The sequence below is a fragment of the Nestor notabilis genome, unplaced genomic scaffold, assembly GCF_000696875.1.
Source record: "Nestor notabilis isolate BGI_N333 unplaced genomic scaffold, ASM69687v1 scaffold12963, whole genome shotgun sequence".
Lineage (NCBI taxonomy): Eukaryota > Metazoa > Chordata > Aves > Psittaciformes > Psittacidae > Nestor > Nestor notabilis.
Genome location: NW_009920886.1, coordinates 49,388 through 72,318, shown reverse-complemented (window position 1 = coordinate 72,318; position 22,931 = coordinate 49,388). Strand labels below are relative to the sequence as shown.

The 22,931-nt window shown below is 46.8% G+C and overlaps 1 protein-coding gene across 2 annotated transcripts in view; it reads right to left on the bottom strand.

Moving 5' to 3' along the window:
• Nucleotides 1-851: 851 nt before the first annotated feature.
• CSNK1G1 (casein kinase 1, gamma 1) overlaps nt 852-22,931 on the bottom strand; it is a 58,577-nt gene continuing 36,497 nt past the window's right edge. The window contains exons 5-12 of one of the 2 annotated variants that reach the window (XM_010010897.1): nt 16,774-17,008; nt 14,669-14,754; nt 12,494-12,578; nt 10,231-10,379; nt 8,620-8,724; nt 5,293-5,400; nt 3,207-3,313; nt 852-879 (exon numbers count right to left, since the gene is read on the bottom strand). In XM_010010897.1, the coding sequence (XP_010009199.1) occupies nt 852-879; nt 3,207-3,313; nt 5,293-5,400; nt 8,620-8,724; nt 10,231-10,379; nt 12,494-12,578; nt 14,669-14,754; nt 16,774-17,008 (903 nt within the window). The remainder of the gene's footprint in view (nt 880-3,206; nt 3,314-5,292; nt 5,401-8,619; nt 8,725-10,230; nt 10,380-12,493; nt 12,579-14,668; nt 14,755-16,773; nt 17,009-22,931) is intronic. The other variant, XM_010010898.1, reaches the window with a different exon arrangement.

Below are 22,931 nucleotides of genomic sequence, written 5' to 3'. Positions count from 1 at the left end.
CAGCTTTGTCACCTTGCTCTGTGCTGATTCCCACCCATCAGCCCTCCCTGGGACCTACAAACTCCTCATCTAAGCGTCTGCTTGGTCCTCAGCTTACTGGGTACGTGGTTTCCCCAGGGGGCGAGAGGGAGGAAACAGCTCCTTAGGACAACTTGAGACAGGGAAATCAAACTTCAGAACCCTTAGAAAACTGTACCCATGCCTGAGCTGGCTTGGAGCAAGGCTAATCCCAACCCTTCTGACCCTTCCTTCCTGGAGAAGCCTGTTCCCCTGCACCCTCAGCTGACAGCTTCAGGGATACTGGAAAGGAGCTATCTCCCATCCTCCCTCTCCAAGCAGGGGGCTTTGTCACCAGCAAGGACTCCATGGCCACATTTTCCATTCTTTCTAACAATACGGGCCCCTGCTTCTTCAGAGGAGACTCTCTGAGAAGTGACTGTCCTCTCCTCTCAATACCCAGCTCAGGGTTTTCCCTTCATAACCGTCTGCATGAGGAATTCCAGCAAGATGCTCGGCAAGCCTGGTCCCGACTCTGCCCAACTCCATTAGACACCATCTGCTCATGGACCTAACAGTTTGGGGGAGATGGTAAGCCAAATAGAAAAGGATTAAAATCCATCTTTTGCATCCGTAAGTTGTGAGATCAGCCGAATTGCTCAGCCTAATGCGGCTGCTCAGACATAACCCACGCCCTCCCCAGTATTGCATGTGGCCCTCAGCACAGTCTTAAAATCATAACAGCTCTGGGTTGGCTTTGACTTTGTGCCTTTTTAGGGTCTGGTCAGTTTAATTTCGCCAACCCCAGTCTAGTCTGGTCCGCTCCCCCTTGCATGTGGACTGGAGAGAGGGACTCACCACAAGTTGAGCATTTTCAGGCAGCTACAGAGAGTGTAGAGAAAAAACACAGAAAGGAAGAAAGAGCAATTAGTTCACAGAGGTGGGATGAAAGCATGTCACTGCAGCCATGCAAACATGCAGTGCAGACTGGCAGACACACACATGCCTGCCCACCGCGCCCCCCAGCCCTCACACCACCTCTACCCTTGCCACGGAGCGCTGAGAACTGCCACGCTTCCCCACGCTTGTGTCTGTCAAGGCCTCTGACAAACACAGCCCCTGTCTTCCATGAGGGCACTGGCTCCATGAGGTTCTTATCTGGGGCCGGGATGAGAAAGGGGCTCTGGGCCACCAGGAGAGGAATCTGCTCTTGTCCCCCACAGCTCCAGTGGCACAAGGGCCTGATCATGTGAAACCCACAATGGGAACAGGAGCTTATCTCCAGACCATCCCAAAGCAGAAGCACTTGCACGGGTCCTCTGCCTGCTGGGAGTTCCAGGGAAAGACCTTTCTGCTATGTCATCTTATCTCAGAACACTCAAACCAGCTCCTTCTAGCCCCTTCTGGCCCACTTTACTGCAGAGCAGAATCCAAAACTCCTTTGCCCTCCTTATATAACTAGTTTATGATCACAGATGCAAGGGAAGATGAAGCCAGCTCTCCCTGTGGCAAGAGGAACAAAGTGGACTACACCTGGGTGTTACAAGAGACCCCAAACCTGTCTGTGCAAAGCAGCTTATGCTCTGCCCTCCAGCACCTCCAAAACCTACTTGGGACCGCCCACAGAAGGGCTGGAGAGAGAGAGAGTTCCCTGTGTTGCAAGACATGGCTTGAGCCTTTTCATGTGCCTTGACATCTCCCTTGTATGCAGATGCGGGGTCTGGACCCTGGCCTCGCTCAATAAGGTGCTGCAGAAACACAGGCTGAAGGTGGCCACATCTTAAAAGCTGGCTCTTCCTTGTACTGGGTTGTTGTATTGAGAACTGCTAAGGTGGCAATGTCCCCCATCCAAGGAGGAATCTTAAGCCACATGCCTGGGGGGGACCCACTTAAGTCTCACCAAGACAGAGCCTGTGATGCCAAGCTGGTGGTTTCTTCAGGCAACACCATCCGTATCTAAGAGGAATACTGCCCAGTCCACAAGCTGCACCTCAAGATCTCCCCCTCTCCGCCCCCTGCTGTACTTGATGAGGAGCTTGCACAAAAACCAAGGCTTGCTCCTTTGGCTGGGAGGGGAAGGGGTGTCTGTTGCTCGGGCATGTTGCTGCCAGGATCATGCCCAGGACAGCTACGAGCCAGCAGGATCACACACCAGTGCTTCCCGAGGGACAGAGAATAGACAGCAGAAGACCTCTGGGATAACCAGCACTGGTTTCAGACTGATGCATACCTGGGGACCTTTTCCACCAAGACATCCTTTCTCACGCCTGCCAGTTTCCCTCTTCACCCTCCCATAGTCTTTCCTAACACAAGTTCCCACAAATGCTAAGACAAACAACATGGGACAAGCAACACCAGTGTCATCAGTCAAACTGGCAGTTGGGCAAGGTCACAGCACCAACCAGTTCAAAGGCAGCCCTGAGCCTATTTATCCCTCACACAGGGACTCTCAGGATTACACCATGACGTGCTGAGGTCCTGGTCTAGTTCAGAGGCAGCGAATAGGTGCCATGTAGAGGATCATGCAAAAGGTGACATGATGGTGCCAGATGCAGCATGTGTGCAAAGGAGGCCAAAATGGTCAAAGCAACAACTTTGTACATCAGTTCTCGGTCTTGACTACAAGCTACAGATGAGAGGTCAGCTCATGGGGAGCATGGCTCTTCCACACCAGCAGGAGACCTGCTTCTGCTTTCTCTCACACAGCTTCTGCTGGGCTGGACCAAAAGAATTCACAGAGAGAACTCTGTTCCTGCAAGAGTTACTTCAGGACCATTCTGGATCCCTGGCATCCATTTCTTGCAGCCAGAAATAAAGTATGAACTTTCAGACCAACAATCTCTTCACTGAGCTGTGCTCAAGCTACTCCTACACTCTCAGCACGAGAGTACAGCGTGTTCTCCTTTTGGAACAGGGGCTGCTCACTGGGATTCCTGAAATCAGTTCATATTATTTTGATACTTGTGCTACACTGCTATCTTGCAATACATGCTCTGAGTAAGAGTTACAATCTCCAGCCATGACAAGTGTCAAAAAGAAGCAGCAGCAGCAGCACTGAAGGCACCATGCACAAAAGCAGCAATATGCAAGGAAAAGGGCATGGGACACGAGCATCGAGTACTTCACCATGGGTAAACATCCCCACTCGTTTCCCAGGAAGAGGACTAATGACCACACCAGTGGAAAGCCTGTTTGTAAGGCAAACGTACTTAGCTTCTTCCACCACCTCCACCTCTGCCTGCGCTGTTATTGGCGCGTTGGAGTGTGCCCCTGTTGGGTCGTCCACGTTCAGCTCCCCGTTGGTTGAACTGACCACCTGAAACACAAACCAACACCCCGTTATGACATGTACCCTTTGGACATGATGCATCTCCACTCTCCTGGACAAGGATGCTGTGGGAATGGGAAAGCTGCGGAATAACTATTGTTTGCTCCTGTCTCTTTGCACCCTCTTAGCAGGCTGTCAGAATCCTTGGATGCCTCTGGATCACATGCCCGATTTGGAGAGACTAGCCTGGTTCTTCCCAAGCAGATCAGCAGGCAGGGGACTAATTCACACTCCTGTGCCCAGCACAGGTCTTCTTGTCTTCGGGAGGCTAAGCCACTTTGGGAGGGGTAGCCATTAGAGTGAAGATTAATTGAGACCCCTATATACTCACACAAACTATTACAGCATCATAAAATGATTTGTGTGGGAAAGGACCTGAAGATCATCCAATTCCAACCCTTCCACTAGACCACGTTGACCAAGGCCCTGTGTCGATATGGCAGGTTGAGGTGCAACCTGGTACTCCTGGTGGCTCTGGATGACCTAACCACCAGAGATGAAGGGAAGGAAGCCACTGAAGCAGATGTCCCCTCACTATTAAGTGTATCTGCTTGTTCTGAAAGCTTAAATTCTAAGAGCAACTGCTCTTTCTGCAGAATAGGTCCTGTGGCCAGTCTCTGCCAAGAGAGGTCAGGACTCAGTTCATGTGGTTTTCAGAGCTCTCCTTGAGTGACAAGCCCTTCACAGCCCCCTTCCCAGACTCATCACACTGTGGGCCCAGCCAGGCTCTCCAGACCCCCACACTTCCCACACAGCTTGACGAAATGCTACCACTTAATTGCATTATTCCTAGGGATCCTCCCACACTTTCTGCAGCTACTTGTTAAATTCCATTTTACAAAAGGCTTTGATTTTCCTTCTCTTTTTTTTTAATTTACGTGCTGCCACTTTGTTTTCACATGGCAAATTCAATGCTTGCCTTAATGGAAATGGCCACTCAGAACTACTGACCTCCCAAGGGTGCAGCATGGTCTGGGGCATCTGTTGAGAAACAATTTAAGCATCTGCAGCCCAGCAGCCACGCACAGCAGCAGATTTCCTGTTCTTGGCTGCAGATAAGCAGAATTTTAATGCTTAAGAGGGGCACATACAGGTCTGTAAACTTCTCAAGAAGGCAACCCTCCCAAAGTCAGGCTTTGTACAGCTACCCTGGCAGAGCACTGTTCCTGAGGAGGCACAGCTCATGCTGACTTTGCACAAGGAAATTATTTCCCTGACATAAAAAAATATGAATAAACCCACCTATTCTGTACTTAGTGCTCAATTCACAGAATCACAGAATGGTTTGGGGGTTGGAAAAGAAACAGGAGAAGTTTAGGTTAGATACAAGGAAGAAGTTCTTTACTGCCATGGGCAGGGACACCTTCCACTAGAGCAGGTTGCTCCAAGCTCCGTCCAGCTTGGCCTTGAACACTGCCAGGGATGGAGTATTTACCACTTGTCTGGGCACCCTGTGCCAGTGCCTCACCACCCTCACAGGGAAGAACTTCTGCCTTAGATCTAACTTGAACTTCTCCTGTTCAAGCTTGAACCCATCATCCCTTGTTCTGTCGCTACAGTCCCTGATGAATAGTCCCTCTCCAGCATCCTTGTAGCCCCCTTCAGACACTGGAAGCTGCTCTGAGGTCTCCACGCAGCTTCTCTTCTCCAGGCCGAACAGCCCCAATGTTCTCAAGCCTGTCTTGTATGGGAGGTGCTCTAGACCACACCTGCCAACATTCAGTCCTTTCTGTGCTCAGTTTGGCAAAGCTGAGTTCGAACTAGCTCTCAGAAGAAAAGCTTTGCTGAAATGGTAACAGCAACAATGTTGGCCATCGTAGCTTGGGTCTCACAGAACTTGGCCTGAGTGTTGTGTACCAGACAGGACCAAACCAGCTTGAGAAATCACTCTTCTGACCATGATGTTACTGCAATTTGAGGCAAATTCAGGGATTTAACACAATTCTCACATCAGGAGGCAGATGTACCTGTACTGATCCTCCATGCCGATCTGCAGCCAAATGAGATGTCAGGTACGAGGTATTGGTCTGACGGCTTGGCTGGATCTCCCACTCCCCTCGGCGATCCGATGATGCCTGCTCATAGGTTCAGAAGCACGAGGAGACACAAGAGAGGGCAAAAGTTGAATGAGGGGAAGAAATCAAAGGGTGTGTTAGTGAGTTAGTTTCTTTGCAAAAAGCAAGGCATTTAAAAGTTTAGCTGGGCTAAAACTTCTCTTTACCAAGTACATCTCATACTTGACTTCACCAGTGCCTGCAGTAATCCACTGCAGGAGTAGATTTCTTCTCCTCCAGCTGCTAAATGAAGAGTGAGCTCAGATCTAGTCAAAAAGTTATTTCTTTACATGGCTTCATTTCCATGGGTTTCAGCATAGAAATAAACACGTTGACAATACATTTAACTGTATCTGTCAGGTCACACACCCCAGAGCACTTGGCTTGGCAGCAAGATTGGATACACAGGCTCCACCTCCCTAAATATGTATTTTAAAACTCAAATTTACAACATAAAACAAAGCCATGTTTTATTTCACCAAAAGCCAGGTCCACACACTGATTCACCTGTCCAGTGCAGAAGGAAACATCTGCCACACCTGCATGACTGGAGGGAGGGTTGGGGGCTTTTTAGTTTTCTGCAGAAAAGTAGATAAGAAACTTTTGCAAATAGTTTCTTCTTTACGCCCAACAGAGCCAAGTTTTAGGCAACCAAATTATTAGAATTATATCTGTTTTACTAGAGGAACCACTTTGCACTTGCACATGAAGCTCCTTACAGGTCACCCAGCTTTGATGACAACACATCCAGAGTTCACCTATGACCAGGAGGATCTCAGCACAACTGAACCCCACCAACCAGCTGGAGGAACAGTTCCCAAGACTGGGAAGCGCAGGACAAACAGGTAGATCTGTGTGGGCCACAAGCCAACAGCAGAGGACCTAGTCAAGCCTGAAGTGACCGATGGGACACATTTAAAAGGTTTCCCTGGATGCTGTATAAAAATTTAAGCAAATGTTTCAAAGCTGAAGCATCAAGTTGAACAAGAGAGGGCAAAGCAGTGGAGACCCCAGAGCACATGGGCCTAGGGGACACCATGGACCTGGCCAGGAAGCAAGAGGCTCAAGTGAATAAATACCAGGTTATCAGCAGTAAAGCTGAGTAGCTAACCAAGGAGAAGTGCACAGCCCTGCTCTTGCTCAGCACTGCTCTGTGTTACTCCCTGCCTCCATGGGTGAGCAGTGCCACTGTGAAAAGAGAAAGGAAAGAAAGAAAAGAAAGGAAAAGGAAAGTGTTCCAACCCCCTGCTATGGGCCTGGACACCTCACACTTGACCATGTTGCCCAAGGCTCTGTCCACCCTGGCCTTGAACTCTGCCAGGGATGGGGCAGCCACAGCTTCTTTGGGCATCCTGTGCCAGTGCCTCAGCACTCTCACAGGGAAGAACTTCTTCCTTATATCTAACCTGGACTTCCCCTATTTACGTTTTAACCCATCACCCCTTGTCCTGTCTCTACAGTCTCTTCTGATGAAGAGTCTGTCTCTGGCATCCGTCTTTCATAGTTAAGTAGTCAAGTATCTTCACTTCCTAGAGGAAATGACTACAGAAAGGAGAACACTTTTTCATTAGCATCTTTACTGGGAACCAAATATTATAAAAGAGAATCAGCAGTTATTATACCTGGGAACAAATCTAAGGCCATTAAATCTGGAGATCAGTCACTTGACCCAAAACCATGTCCTCAACTCACTGCTCGAGATGTTTAGTCTTTCTGCTTGTTCCTTTAGAGAAATAACTTGCTCGGTACTTTAAAGAAACATCCCTTGGAAGAGAGTTGTTTGTGTTTTGATGAGAAGAAACTGATTTCCCCTGCCTGTTTGGGTATTAAATAATTCAGCATCCTAAGTCATGTTTAGGTAGGAAAAATGACAAAAGCTGCAATACAGCTTTTTCCCTTCCCTACAGCTGCCACTGCTATCTGTGAGGCTCAGAAGAATATGGACTGAAGCTGCCTGCACAGTATTTTGGGACTAGGCCAGATTTCTTTGGGTGACATACTAGATATGCAAAATAACCTGCTTGAAAATGAAGCCAGGTGTCATTGTCCATTAAATGAAACAAGATGCGTCATATGAAGGTCTGAGTTCAAAGCAAACAACTAGACACTGCCACCCAAAAAAGGGGGGGTGGTGTGTTAATGCATTCATCAGGCAATATATTAAAGCAGATTATTTTACTTGTACTCCCAAACCAGTTCACAGTAATCAGCCTGCATAAACACAGTATAGCACATGGGCTTCAAACAACCCAGCTTCCTACAAGCAACACTTCTGAAGACGGGTGTTCATCCTGATTGTAGCTGATGGCCTGAGATGAAGTCTAGTCTACATTAGCTGCTCTACCATCACAGCCCAGCTGCATGGAACGAGGGAAGCTGAGCCCAGACAGGTTATTACATCTCACACTCAGTTCTGCACTCAGAAACCCCAGCTTGTGTGAGCTGGGTGGGAGCAGAAATGGCAGACAAGGAGCTAGAACAGCACACAGCGGTTAGAGGAGCAGAGCGAGCCCAGAACCACTCACTGGGAAGTAAGAGCACCAACAGCTCTAGCTAGGAGCCGGCGTTGGAGATCTACTGAACTTCTGCTCAGTTCTGTTAATATAGAAAATCCAAACTCACAACACCAACAAAATATTACAACTAGAAAGGAAAAATGGGGAAATTCATATTCAAACCTGGCAGTTGATCCGGACTGTGATGCCCAGCCTCCCCAAGGGGCCCTACCCTGGCAGTCCTCTATGCTCTGCAACACACCATGAGGTGAACACCCTGAGAAGGATACACTGTGAGTACAGGGGACATGCACATCCTTATTGCATGGTCCATGGGAAGAGGGCACCTGGGGGCAGGCTGCCATCACCACAACTGTCCACATGCTGTGAGTAAAAGCTCCCAAAAGAATGTTGTGGCCAGGAAGTTGAGGTAGTCTGACCAGGCTGGACAGTTGACTTAAACAGCTTACCCACAAGCTACAGAAAAATGACCCATTCCAAATTGTACTCCACTTAGTTCATGATCCTGAGGAATTCCACTGGCCAATACAGTAATTTGGCAACCTGTTGCTTTAACAACATTCTGCTCAAATCACAGTCTCTAGAAGCAGAAATTGTATGTGCCACGACCAAGGTGAGAGTCGGCCCCATCCACCTCTAACGGCACATGGCTCCTGCTGCTCTGGTCCAAGAGGAAGTCAGAGGTGCCAAAGAAGGTGACGCTGAGCAGTTGTGAGCAACGCACCTGATTGCGAAGGGCCTGCTGTGATGGCCGATCCCTATGGACGTGGCTGTCTCTTGTTATTGCAGACGTCCCAGAATCTACATGAACAGATCCCACTGGAGTAGGCTGGAAAAGAGGGTGTCTGTTAGGGTGAAGCCAATGCTGAAAACGCTGCTCACTCTCTCCCAACATCTGCATGTGCAAATCTAACTTGTAAGGCTGGCTCCCATCAGGTAGAAGCAGGAAAACATCAAAATACTGCCCAGAGGTACTGACAGCAAGTAAGGAAATTTAAAGCCAGGGCTATAAAATCCCTGTGATTTGGTGGAAATGTGACTTGACACTGGACACCAGCACCAGATTTCTTGTGTAAAAATGAATAAAAAAGATATAGTTCAGCCTCTGTACTGGTGTCAGATCCTGTGTGTCTCACATAGATTATTACAACTGAAAATACTGACTTGTTTTCCTCATCTCATTATCTTGCCACTTCTAAAAATCATGCTTGCATAGAAACAGAACGTGTTAAAATAAAAGCTTCATCTGCTCTGTTCTCCCCAAAGTCATAATCCCTGCTCACAACACCAGAATCTCCATGGCAACCACTGCAGTTGTCAGCAACAGTGTGCTTGGTTTACAAGGTGCTTTTTATCAATTGCCTATGTAATTAAACAAAAATGAGGTGAAAAATCATGATTCACAAAGGGAATGCAGTAAACATGGGTAATGCTAAATATAGTGGGATGGTAAATCACCGGCAATGGTGCCCAGTTTAGGACTGAAGGCATCTAATCTGGCACCAGTGGCAATTCACTGATGGGTGCCTTTGCCGGTGTGTGGTGACCAGCCATTAGCAAGAAGGCCACCAGCAGAACGACAGAACACAAGCAACAGGCAGTCAGCAGGAGAGCTTTGGACTCTTCCAACAGATCTTCCCACGACACATCTTTTGGCCAAGGTTTTCTTGAGTGTAAATGGCTTTTGACAATAGAAGTGACTCAACGAGATCATGATTACAGTCCATCTGGTGTCATGGAACTGCTAAATGGAGCTTGGTTACTCCCACATTTCCTATCAATGCACTATAAAGACCCGGTCCAGCCTCCAGAGTAGGGTAAGCCCCGAGATCTTTTGAGCTTAGAACTGGTTTGCTGTTACTATTCACCAAGCATCTGTCACAGCCCTGCCCAGATCTCCATATGTCTCAGTGAGAGCTTGACCATTTTAGAGGTCTTCCACCATTCAGTGCTGAGGTAGCAAGCATACTCTCCTGCTTCAAGATGGCTATCTTTAGACATTGGTTTCAAATCCTGTGTTAGACTAGAGGAAATTAAATCTAGTCATGCTCATTGCCACAGGGGGGAAAATCAGGTTTGAATTCCCACCAGGGCAAGTCCAAAAAGGTGGGAAGGGGCCTTCTGCTCCTCACGGAAACTTCAAGGTACTGCAAGAACCCCCTGAACACCTTGTCAGGACATCTTACTATGTTGAGCCCATGTTAGCTAAACAACAGAGTGAAAGATTTGATCCTAAGATCACTGGTATTAATTTGGATTATCAGGAACAAAGAGCCGGGTGGTGGGGAAAGAGCACCTGGAAGGCCAGGCACTGCATTTTGCACAGACAACTTACAATTGGCCTGCCAACCCAGTCATAGGCGTAGTCAAAGGTGTAGCCTTTCTTTTCAAACAGCTCTGTGAAGATGGTTCGTAAATAATCGTAGTCTGGTCTCTCAAAGAAGTCTAACCGCCGCACGTAGCGGAGGTACGTGGCCATCTCCTCTGTTGGAAAAGGGCAGAAAGCAGCAGTGTCAGTCCTGCTCACACGTGAGCTCCATCACCCACAAGCCTCGCAAAGCCAACACACACTGGAACTATTGTTGATTAACTCCAACAAGGCTTTGCCATGGTACTAGGCTTAAAGCTGGGCTGAGGGCCACATCACCAATGACATGAGTTGTGCTGGCCCTGCTAGGTTCAGCTGAGCCGTGTGGATCAACAGAAGCTGAGGATATCCCACAAGTCTTCACCATCAGTGACCTACTTTTATTGCTGCACGAATCTCAGTCAGCTTTCCACAGCCCACCCTCCTGTCCTAAGTCTAATAATAATCTGCTTTTATTCTGAATCTTCTAAACAAGTTGTTAGAAACCAAGGTCTGTGTTTTAGCAACAAGCATCGCACTGTGAGAGAATTGTCTGGGCTGTCAGTGCTACCTCTGGCTTTTCCCTTAAAAATAGTGGGGTTTAGTAACAGTAAAATCAATCAAACACTTCTAAAGCAAAGATGGAAGTCCTGCCTAAGCTCCAGAGAGCTGCTGCTCCACCTCAAATCTGAGCTCCACAACAAGTTTTATTCTATATATTTGTGTAGATACAAACACTAAACCACAGTAAATGCCAACTCACTGAATCTGCCAACAGGATGCTCACGTGTATGCTTGCCAACACAGACATTTAAAATAGCCACAGCAATTTCATCTGGGAAAGAAAGCAGGAGATGTTGGTGGGCACCCTGTGGCCCCTCTGAGCTCCAGCAACAGTCAGGGTCTGGCTGCCCAGAGCTCTGTGCTGCCCAATGTCATTACATCAGTCAGAGCCCTGAACATTCGAAACAAGACTTTGAAGAGAAGGCTGCAACATTAATTTACCTGGTGCACGCAGAACAGTGTTTGGTGTCAAGCTAATTAATGGATTTCTTGCATCTGGGTTGTACTTTGCATGCACAGAGAACTGAGCCCTGGTTATTCATGTCCTGCCCCTTCCCAACTCTCCCTAAGACAAGGTAGGATGTCTGAGCAGTGCCTGGTATGAGGCACGAGTCTGTGCACTGCAGTATGGCTGATACGCCAGCATGGGTTTTGCCTTTAGCTAACAAAACTAAGAGCAACATTGCTCATCGATACTTAACTCTGCCTGAGGCTTGCAGCCTGCATGTCACATGGAGCTAAAAGATGGAAAAAAGGAGGAGGAGAAGGGTAATCCCTTCTTCCTCTAATATCTCTGAAAGGTGGAGACCAAGAGGTTTCAGGCAAGCAAGGAAGAGAAATAAGTTCTCATCTCCCTTCAGCCCAGACCTGCAGGTGTGACCGAGCTCTGAGAAAGCAGTACTGGGGAAAAAGATGGGAACAGCCAACCTGAAGCTGTTCTGCTCAAAACCAGGTGGATTTGGGATGTAAATACATCTGGGGAATTAGCATGACTTGAGCAAACAACAATGCCCTTTCAGGCTTGCTGCTTCTCATGCTGCTAAAAAGCAATGTGACAAAATGGGAATGGGACTCATTGTGGGGACCTGGCTGCTCAGGATTTCAAAAACGCCAAACCCCCTCACTCTGTGAAGGCCACAGGGTACCTGGGGAGGGCTTTAACTTTGTACTCTGCTCTCCTAGTTCCAAGGTGAAGTTTTGTTTAACTGGAGAAAATGCGTTGGGCTTGGCTAGAACATCTTTAGTAACACTCTCCTTAAGACTGTTGTCAGAAGGTGGAATTCAAGGACAGACACATCATCCCATCTTCTAAACTGGCCATCTCCAGTTCTAACACCTGTAAAACCTTCAGTCTGGAATACAATTAACTCAGCAGATCCAACACAGTCACTTGGGAGAGGGAAAATAATGAGGCTTCCTTTTGGAAAGAAGCCGATAAGCAAAGTAGGAACACAAGGCTCTTGAGCATTGTCCAGCCTCCTTGGTGAGAAGAATTATGCTCATTTCAAGCCACAGCCACAAGCCCTCAGGCTCCATGAATTAATAGCAGCAGCTCCAGTTGTTTTCCAGCTTGAGGAACAACATAATGGATACACACCAAATACTTTTTGCCATAGGAGCTCAGAACCACCATATTTAACATGTGTCCAGCTCCTACTACACTCATATGTTTCCATCAGGGCTTTACCTGGAAAGTTCTCACAGAGAACTTCAACCGGAGTGTTTCTCTTTGTGTCCCCAATCTTCTGATACCTCTCTTTTAAGGTGTCAGCCTGTAGCGCACAAAGACAAAACAGTTGTGGAGAAAGAGTTCAACCATGTGATAAACGACATGCTGTATGGGAAGAAAAACAAGGCATTTAATACCAGTTCTGGGTGGTATCAAAAGATGTTACTTGTAACTGAGCTGCACCCTAGACTACACTAGCAGGAATATTATCTCACCCTCTTGTAATTCTCACTACGTGTTTTACATGGTGTCAGCAAAGAATATCCAAGGACACGTTCAAAACATCTTCAGTACTTGAAAGGAAAGACACTTGTTAGTGTCTTACAAGGCTAATTTTTTACCATCCCAGTCCAGAGGAGTGTATAGAGAAGCTTGCATGGGACAAGAAAACAAAGATGCATACACTATGGTTACACATCAATACCCTGTCCTGGGCGTAGAGCTATCAGCAACCAAGATGTCTTCATAAACAACCATAAAAGTAGATAAATTGCATCAGCAATTTGGGTCTTCCTGTGTGTAACAGAATGCAACCACACAGATAACTACTTTAAATCAGTCACGCTTCTCCCAAATCCCATCTCTCCCATAGTGCCTCTCCTTTCACCCCCAACCTGTCTATCACTGAAGCAGCACTGACTAAACATCTGGTCACCAAGAAAACGAAACAATCTTCAGCTAGATTTCCCACCTAAATCCCCCCTGAAGCAGAGAACTCTGCTCCCGTGGGCACCTAAGAAAGAAGTTTATTTCCTCCATTTCAAAACACGACAATTAGACTTGACAGCAGCATCATTAGCATTGTAAGATGTTCTCTTAAGACCTTAATGCTGACAGTATACATCAAAAGTGTAAGCTGAGTAAGCCTAGAAGAGTGAAGATGCCATATTCTAGATCAAGCTGAAAAGTCCGTGTCTGTTCTGAAGCAAGGACTTCAAGAAGAGGTCAACTAATTCTTATCAAGTTCAGCATTGAACTGAGGAAATTTTGTAGAACCTTGTCTAATTCTGGCATTATTTTAAGAATAATTAACAGGATTAATTTAAAGCAGATGAGCTCAACTATGTCAGAAACAGAATATGTAATAGAATAATGCACTTACAGAGGTGTGAAGTTAAAGTCATAGAGGTTCTGACTTCTTTCACAATCACTTTCATGCCTGAAAAACCCTTTTTCTGCTTTTTATGAGTTGTCACCAAGATTTCTGGCACATGTCAATAAGACTAAGCTGAGACTAACTCTGATAGATGGTGAGAAAACAGCTTAACAAGGTTTATCACACAAGCCACTGCCACTGACCACAACAGCACTCTGCTGAGCAGCTTGTGCACCCAAAAGCTTGTCTCCTTTTTCCAGTAGTACTAACAGGAGCTCTTGTCTTCATTAATAAACCTCTCCTAACCTGATCGAGTTCAATCCCTTCACTCACTGCAATTACAAAGTTGAACACAGCAGCTTAATCACCAGGAAAGTGATGGAGAAGTGAAGGTGCAGCTACCAGCAGCTTCAGAGCCAGCAAATGACTTACCACTAGTTAATTCAGCTGATGGATGTTAGCTGCAGTTGCTGTAACTCAATTGCTTGCAGACCTCCACATTGTACATGACATTTCATAAACTTCTAAGCATTGACTGTCCAGTGCCTCTGGAGGGAAGCCAAGCTCAATACTTCTGCCAGAAAACCAGTTTTTCAAGCTGAAGTCCATCTGCATATCTAAACCCATCAAACTGCTCCTGTTATAACCACATTTCACAGCTGCAGCTGGGGGATTGTGTGCTGTAGCCAGGATTCCGTAAGCCACTGTGTCCCAGTCACACTCCAGCTCGAGGCAGCTCCATGCTCCAGCAACAGCTCTCTCACTGCTGTCCCAGTTCCAGCCGCTCATCTGCCTCTGCTCAATCCTCTCTCCAGATCTGTACCCATTTAGCTAATGGCAACTTGAAGTGACAGGTAACATGTTTCTATCTTAAAATCTTTCCTGTAGGTAAACCTAACACCTTGTTCTTAGGATTCAAGGACACAAAGGAAAGGACGGTGCTTCTGGCTGGTTTTGGAAATGTTTCCCCACCAGATTTTCATTTGGGCAGAGACCAGATAAATTTTCAAAGGGCACAACCTAAAGCTCGAACCTACCTTCAATCCTTGCCAGGGCAGACTGCCTCGGAGGAAATACATGAACATATGGCCAAGGGCTTCCAAGTCATCTCGACGACTTTGCTCTAAAACAGAAGAGATGACAAATTATTGCTGCAGCTGCAGAAATGGGTCTGAGACCTGATCAGTAGTTACACCTATTTCCAAGGTAAAGTTATCACAGGGAAGTCTGCTTGCTGCCTGTAGCTCAGATCTTGTGCAAAACCATCTAGAAGCTGTTACAAAACCCCATAAAATACGTAAAGAAAACATCAACTAGAAGGCATAAGATAACATGGGAGCTGTAAGACACACTGCCCAGCATTAGGTGGACTGGATGAGAGGAATAAAGAGGAATAACACAGTTCCCCAGTTCTCTGGACTGCTAGTGCCAAGGGTGCACCTGTGATGTGGTGCTAGATGATGTTATTTCCTCTGAATGACACAGGAACAGGCAGGGAACACTTGTAACCAGCTGCAGGGAACTACCATGTTGTTGTGCCAACCCCTTCTCAATCACTTCTGCAGCTCATCACAACAGAGCAGATCAAAAATAGCTTCTTTACCACTGCTTTTCCTTGTGAAACACTTGCTGCTGTTGCCATGCAGATGTTATGATTATAAATGAGGAGGGAAAAAACAGGCCTCGAGCCAAAGGAAAAAAGCATCCTTAAATTATCTAACAAAATGTAAAAAAAAACCCACGGGAAGATATAAGACACAACAACAAATGCGGAGTGCAACAGCATGGGACTGCTGCTGTGCTGGGCAGCATCATGCAAACTGGGGTCCACTGAGCTTGCAGACTGATTTGATGCAACCTCCTCTCCTCTGAATCTCCACCTGCAAACAAATAACATGCTATATGGCCACAAGCTGGGGCATATCCAGCCCACACGTCATGACAAACTGTGCGAGCTGTCCCTGTTGCTGCACCATCTGCAAGAGAAGGTGGCCAAGCTTGGCACAGCATGGCTCTCCAACAGCAGCAAATTTAACCCTCAGAATATGGTGGGGGTGAGAAGACTCAGCAGAAGGAATTGAGATGACAGCTCCTGCAGGTTACCCTGATATAGCTGTAAAAAAGGAATAAAACCAAAGAGAATGTCCTGGGTAATTTAGTGCAGTGAGGCAGATGAACTGCTCAGGAAGGTGGTTGAGCGCACTCATCTTTCAGGAAAATGGCAGTAAGACTACTTTGTTCTGGAATGTGAAGGGACCAACTCCACCTGGGCCTCATCAGCAAATCATCCACCCGACCGAGCTGCACATTCCGGCAGCCAGCAGCCAGCCTTCCCTCCCAGACTGACTCCTCCCTGCACCAGCCAGGGCCTGAGCTGCAACACCTGCAGGGAAATGAGTCCTACAGAAGGCACATAGTGTACTTGAAATGCAAACACATCTTCCTTCCACATTTGCCTTCCATCTGAGCCTGCTCCCGCTGTGGCTGCTCATTCCTCCATCCCTTCACCAGGGTTTTCAAGATTAAAGTTGGACCTATCTCTCCTTAGACCCAAAGAGACCGAACTCCCCACAAGATGCAAGTGATGCCTTCATCACATAGCTGGGAGGCTACTCAAAGAATATTCCACTATTTTACTGCTCTTATGGATTTAAGTGAATATAAACATTTATTAAGGTTTTTTGCCTTTCAGCCACAGATATGTAATCTTCTGGTATGAGGAAGGCGGTGAGGAGATGAAATGAAAGCCAGGTGTAAAATGAGTTAAATCAGTAATTTTCTCCAACCAATTATTAGGTCGAGGAACATCCAACTCTAACACCTGTAACTGAAGGTCCTGGTTATTCTGTTGCTCTATAGCTCAGCACAGAGCTGTGCTATAAAAATCTATTTGGTCATCATTTATTGCAGCAGTTACGACCCGCCTACTTGCCTTTTGTCAGTGCTGGGTTGCTCCCAGTTATTTAGTTCCTAATAAAAACCATAATTACGAGGCTTCCAACATTTCAGCTGTCTCAAAAGGGGAAAAGAAAATGCTTTACAGGCATCCAGAGGTTTACAAACAGCTTGAAGGGGAGGAACGAGCTACAATAAGCCAAGCTATCACCGGAGGTGACGGCAAGCTCCCACCAACCACACACACCTTTGCCAAGATGAGTGTTGATGGACATGTATCTGGCTGTTCCAGTTAAGCTCTTGTGTTCCCTGTAAGGTATGTGTTTTTTGGTTTCCGGGTCAATGTACTCCTTTGCCAGTCCAAAGTCTATGATGTGAATGACATGCTCTTTCTTGTTGCCTTGCCGGCCGATAAGGAAGTTTTCGGGCTTGACATCTCGGTAGATGAGGTTCTTCGAATGCACGTACTCCATGCGAGATATCTGCAAAGCGAGGAGGACAAGTTATCTTCAAGCAGAGCAGCCTCCATGCTCTCCTGGCTGACAGGGCTGTGAGATTTTCATACCTGTCACCGACCCTCAGCTCAGAAACACAACCACAGATGGAGAGAACCACGGCAGCAGTTACAATTGGAACTGGATGGAGCTCCTATGATGGAGTCAAAAGAGGAATTTGTCATCCCTTCCTTTCTGTGGCTACCGTACAGTGCTCCCTGACTTGAATCCTACAGAAATGTCTGTAGGAAAACAGAAAGGCTGTTTCTGAAACGGTACCACTGGGACACAGCATTTGGAATGATGCCATGGGGACATGCAGCAGCATTTTTGTACTGATTTTAAATGTACTAAACTGGTTACCAAGAGCTCTTCCCTTGCCCATGGCCTTCCCTTGCTGCTCTGTGTCTTACCACCTTCCTCCCTCGACCCATATGTTGTCTTAAGACATGCCAGATTCTTCATGGAGGGGGATTTCGGGGCAGGTGGAAGCCTTACGATCCTCAACGCTGACTAAAAATCACAACCTCATTGGTTGTCAAATAGGAATAGCTGGAATATTTTCCAGCTTTTGACTCACTTTGGTCTGGCAGTCTGACTGAGAAGGGAAGGGAAAAGGGCAGGAATCCCACTTCCAAGCTGATGGAGGGTCGTTTCCCCTCTAACAATATTCCTCATTCAGATGCTCATCATTAATATTGCTTTTGAAACTAAATATATTGCAAGTGAAGTCTGAACAGGTCGCCAAGCAGTTCTCCTTTGAGTTCCTAACCTAAAAGATGATTCCAATTGGAAATAATTCACAATTTCATGTAATTTATTATCTTTTTAGGTTTTAAATGAAACCATGTGAATCCCCATTTGTGGCTGTCCTGGGCTGCAGCTGCTCTGCCTGCTGTAGGGCATGGTGGCTTTTTTAAGCAAGATGTTTCTTTGGAAAAGCCATTTGAATCTCCTTAGCTGCAGATCTGCAGCATGAGGAGAACATTGCAGAGCTCTGACTCCACGTTTTGCACTAACAAGTGTCAGTCCACAGAGGTCACTGTCGCACCACTGCGGTGGAGCATCTAAGGTGAAAGCCACCAGCGGGTCACCCCCAGGGGGCTCCCTGTGGAGTCACTGGTTCCTGAGTGGTTCTGCACCAGGTCAGTGCTGTCAGGAGCTCTGCACCGCCTGCACAGGGATAGCCTGTTCCTAGGGAAAACCTGCTGCATTTCCACCACTCGGAAAGAGGTGACAGGCAGGAGGGGGCAGCACTACTCAGAAAATAAAACCTGCTGTACAGGGAGGGCAGCAGACAAGGAAAACTGCAGGTGAATCACTCTTAAAAAACAGGACTCGCTGAGAGGCTCTTCAACAAAGGTAACAGCTCATGTTGCTGCTCCCTTCCGCTCTAAGTAATGATGTATTTCATTGTGCTGAGAAAATGGGTTTCAGGGCTAACAGCCATTACTCCTAATCAATTCTAGGCCGATGCAGAACGCAGCAGATGCTCTGCACTGCAGCCATTCTTCACGCTTTGAATCACCTACAGGACACAGCAGTGCTGGAAGACAAAAAGGTATGTCAGGAGGCCATTTAAATTAAGATGCAACCCTTAAAACTGGAACAAAGCATTTCCTAGCCTCTCTATACCCAACAAGCTTTCAAACACAACCTGGCTGGCTCGTTGAATTTGTCCTTGTTACCAGAGGAGCTCAATTGTTGAAAAGGCCAACAGCAATCACATGGCTTGAAAAAAAACATTTGTTCCTTAAAAACTCACAGCAAATTGCACTGGCCAAGACAACCACTTCACTTCCACGACAGGCACAGAGATGCTGTTGGGTCTTTCATATTCCTTTTATCTACTTCCACCTGCCTGGATGTTTCAGCATGTGCTGCTGGAACTGTGCATCGCCAGCGACGGCTGAAAGATGCTCTCCAGGTCAGAAAGATGTTTCCTGTCCATGCTTTACTTACCCTGACAAGACACTCTCCCTGTTTGTGGCTGCTTGTGATGGAGGCTGTAGTGCCCTCAGCCTGACTCAAACCCACTGCACAGCTGAAGGAGAGAAGTGGAGTTCCCACTCCAGAAATGTGTGGCTGCAGACACTATGCCCACTCCTTTGTGTTTGAACTACAGGCTCTAATGTCTGTGCATAACTTCTATGGACAGAGAAACCACTGCAAGGAACTGGGACTAACTGTTGGAACTGCTTTTACACTGGAAAAACAGTGACTGTGAAGCACTGTTAACATTTGCTCTGTTATTTTAATAAGAACAGACATGGGCATTTTATCATAGGGCACAGAACACTAGGTGTGAGTGAGAGACTCTGCTTGCAAATCAAAGCAGGATTTCCATGGCCACAGCCAGCAGAGTCCATCTTCGAAGCCACAGATCTCCACGTCAGGAGATCTTCCAGGAGGTGAAAGCACCCCCAGCACACAGCAGGACCCCTGCGCTGCAGCTGGGAGATGAGAGGATGTCTGTGATATTTAACCAGATGCCAAAGCAACCATGCTTTTATTTTCCTTTCTCCTGCCAAGGAAGCAAGTGTAATACACCCTCTTCCCCCAAAAGGTATCTCTTAAGGATCTGATCTTGATGGCAACCCCATCTCTAGACCCTCCTGATAAATTTGAACCTTTCTTCTACACCATCACCTGCTTGAATATAGGTCAGATCAGCAGAGACAAAGGATTCCTCCTGTTTAAAGCCTGCTTTGGTGTCTATTACACAAGATGATTTAATAGTCTCCAGTCAAAAAACCTTTCACTGCAACTTGGTCCAGATCGCAGTCACAAGTATTTGCCCAGTGCCAGGCACAGTGGACCTGACAGAAAGCACTTAAAGCAAGGGTGAAAATAACAGTTACTCCTGACAAAACTGATGACTTCCAGTTTATGGGTTTTAGGAACTGATGTTAGTGAATGTTTTTAATTGCCAAACTTTGCTTTGTTCAGGAACAACTGCTTCATCTATTTGGCTGCACTCAGAGGATGAAGGAAGCAGTTCCAGTTTGATGCTCTTAGCAGAGCAACGTAAAGCATTGGAGACCCTCAAGTTACAGCAGTAACAGAGCTGGAAAACTTCCATCAGGGAAGGAAAACAGATGACTCCTTCAATGCAGGTTCTCACTGAGAGGTATGAAATGGTGCATTAGACCAAGAGGGCTTCTGATTCAACTCACACTGTTTGATAAGCTGCTGCCACAGCTCTGGACACAATGCAGCTCACCAGAAGAACATGCAAGCCTAGCGCCAAACCTGAGGGCTGCGTGGCTCATTCCCCTGATGAGGCAGACCTTCCTACTGTGTCATCTCAAATGAAAAGATTCCAAACCAGGTTTTCTTTGAAGACTCATTATCATCCAGTCTCTATCTCCCTCAGCCAGTAGTCTTTTTGATGTAAAACCATGTCTAAATTCTCCCATACTCACAAGCAACTTTCCTTAAAGCAATGACAATGTATTTGTTTCTCCTACAAGGCTTCTCTTTCTTCTAACATCTGTAGAGTTAAAGGATCCACCCCAGTCCTGAGATGCTGCTACGTGCCAAGCTAAGTAAGAACAGCCAAGCATGTTTGTGTATTAAAAAACATCTTTCAGGGATGCCTCTGGTTAAAAATTGATCACTGTACATAAAAAATTGGAGACCAAGTGCCACCACACCACATCCAAAATTCCTGCCTAGTTTCAGCACACAGCACACATGTAGATGTGTCAGAGATGTTCAGTCAGGCTTAAAGAGGGAGGTGGGAGAAGGCAGCTAAATGGAACCTTGAAAGCAGCAGCAGCTGGCTGCTGTCAAGCTGAGCCTGCAGCCGGCTATGGCAAGGAAGCACATGAACAGCAGAGGCTGGACTAGATGCTCCTAAAGACATATGGATCATTATGTGCAAGTGAGGGGAGAAGGATCTAGGGGACAAATGGGTGGACACATAACATCCCACTAGCTTGTGGTGTGATGCCAGTGTTGCTGCTCCAACAAGTGCAAAGACATCCATGGCAGATGTTTCTTTCCTCCCCCTCCGGAGAGGATCTAGCCCAAGGCAGGAGAGGCAGCACCAAGGTGACTCCCAGCATTGGGATTCTCTCCTGGGAGCTCCCCGAGTTCCATGCTGCACAGCGGCCTCCAAGACAAGTAGTACTGCTTTATTTGATGACATTTTGGTGGGAACTAAACCAGAGCAGCAGTGTTCTGCAATGTGCTGAGCTGTCCCTCACTCCCTGCACTCTCTGCTGTCTGCGTGGTACTGGGCCATTCACACTTTTGGAAGTCTTCCTGGGTACTGGGCTTGTTAAAAGGCATGTCAAGGATCAGAGGAGAGAAACACTGCTTATGCATCACACTGGATTCTGGCAGTGAAGTCTTACATCTTCTCATGCCTGTGGTTAGAATTACAGCAGCTTAAGCAAGTCAAAAGCAACAGCAGAACATATTTTACGGAGGCAAACCGACTGAATTTGACAGTCAAACTTTCTTTCTCTGATGTGTCTCTCACACTGGAGTGCAACACAGGGACGGCAACGATTTAGCGTAGGAACTAAGAGAAATCCAAGACAATTTCCCTCAATGCTTTGTGGCTGGATGAAGGGTTTTCTTTTCGGTCGAGCAGTAAGTGCCAGCCTGTCAGAAAACCTGTCTCCAAGGGCCAGGCGAGCCCTTCTCCCAGGAAATCTCCAGGGAAGGAGATGGGGCACACCTGAAGATGCTAAACCTGCCTCCTTAAATGTGTATGCTCCAAGCTGATAATTCATGTCATCCTGAGAAGGTCCTAAAAGGTGGTCCTAAAACATCTTCCCATGGAAAGAGGAGCAGCACTGCATGCTCCTTTAAGAGAACATCAGCTCCTCTATTTGTGACTGCTTTTGGTGTTCCCCTGCACCACCATAAGCATCTGCTTCTCAAACTGGTACCACTGTCTCCATGAGTTGGCAGGCCAGTTGAGGTCACAGGATCAGCCGATGGTACCAGTGAAGACCATCCAAGTACAGAGCTGATCTGCAGCCCCAGACTTGGCGAAAGGCAGATGGACCCTGCTGTGACAATCTTGATTTCCCCAGCAGTCACATGGGAATACATCTTTATGTTTTACACCTTTACAACCAAAAGGCCATACAAGCTATATCTAAGGCTTTGTCAAAAACAATACTATAAACTGGTTTTCCACTGATGAAGGAACACTCAAACCCAACAAAACTCAGCCATAGGAGTACAAATTCATGAACACACTACCAGGCAGGCTCTGTTCAAACTTCTGCATCTGAGACCTCAGTTTTCCATTTGAAATTCTGCTGTGGCCAACTTCAGTTCATTTAGAAAGGATTGTGTTCCTCACTCCCCCACCATCTTCTCTTTCCTTTAGCATTTCTATCCACAGATCTGCTAATATGAATATACAGTCCCACCTCTGCTGTGCCTCTGGGATGTCTGCAGAACACAGGTAGAAACCAGCAAGCCAAATGGAAATGATAACTGTTGGCCCTAAGGACTTGTGGAAGTTCATTCACTGCATTTAGTACCTTCGGTTTTCAGCCTGTCCATTTTTAATGCACACACAAATCCAAGCTCCTGCTTTCAGCCTGGTTCCTTCCTTTTTTAGGTAAATTCAGGGCTCTGTGATGCTGCCCATAGATCTATTATTTTCCTGTTAGTGATTTAAACCTGTTGGACAATTTTGACCAAATTTGGCCAAGGCAAAGACCTCAAATGCTGGTATTTTGGCTAAGGATTGCTCAGCTCCCACTGCTATGATAGGTTTCTGCCTGTGAGCAGCCTGGTAGCACCAAACCAGTAGAACTGGTAGGACTGTGGGAGGGTGCTGTGCTCCCTGTGTCCTGGGGAGTGGGTAAGAAATGAGATGTTCTGGGGATGTCCAAACAGAGGGAGGGAGCTGGGGTAGATACTGGGGCAGGGGTGTGTA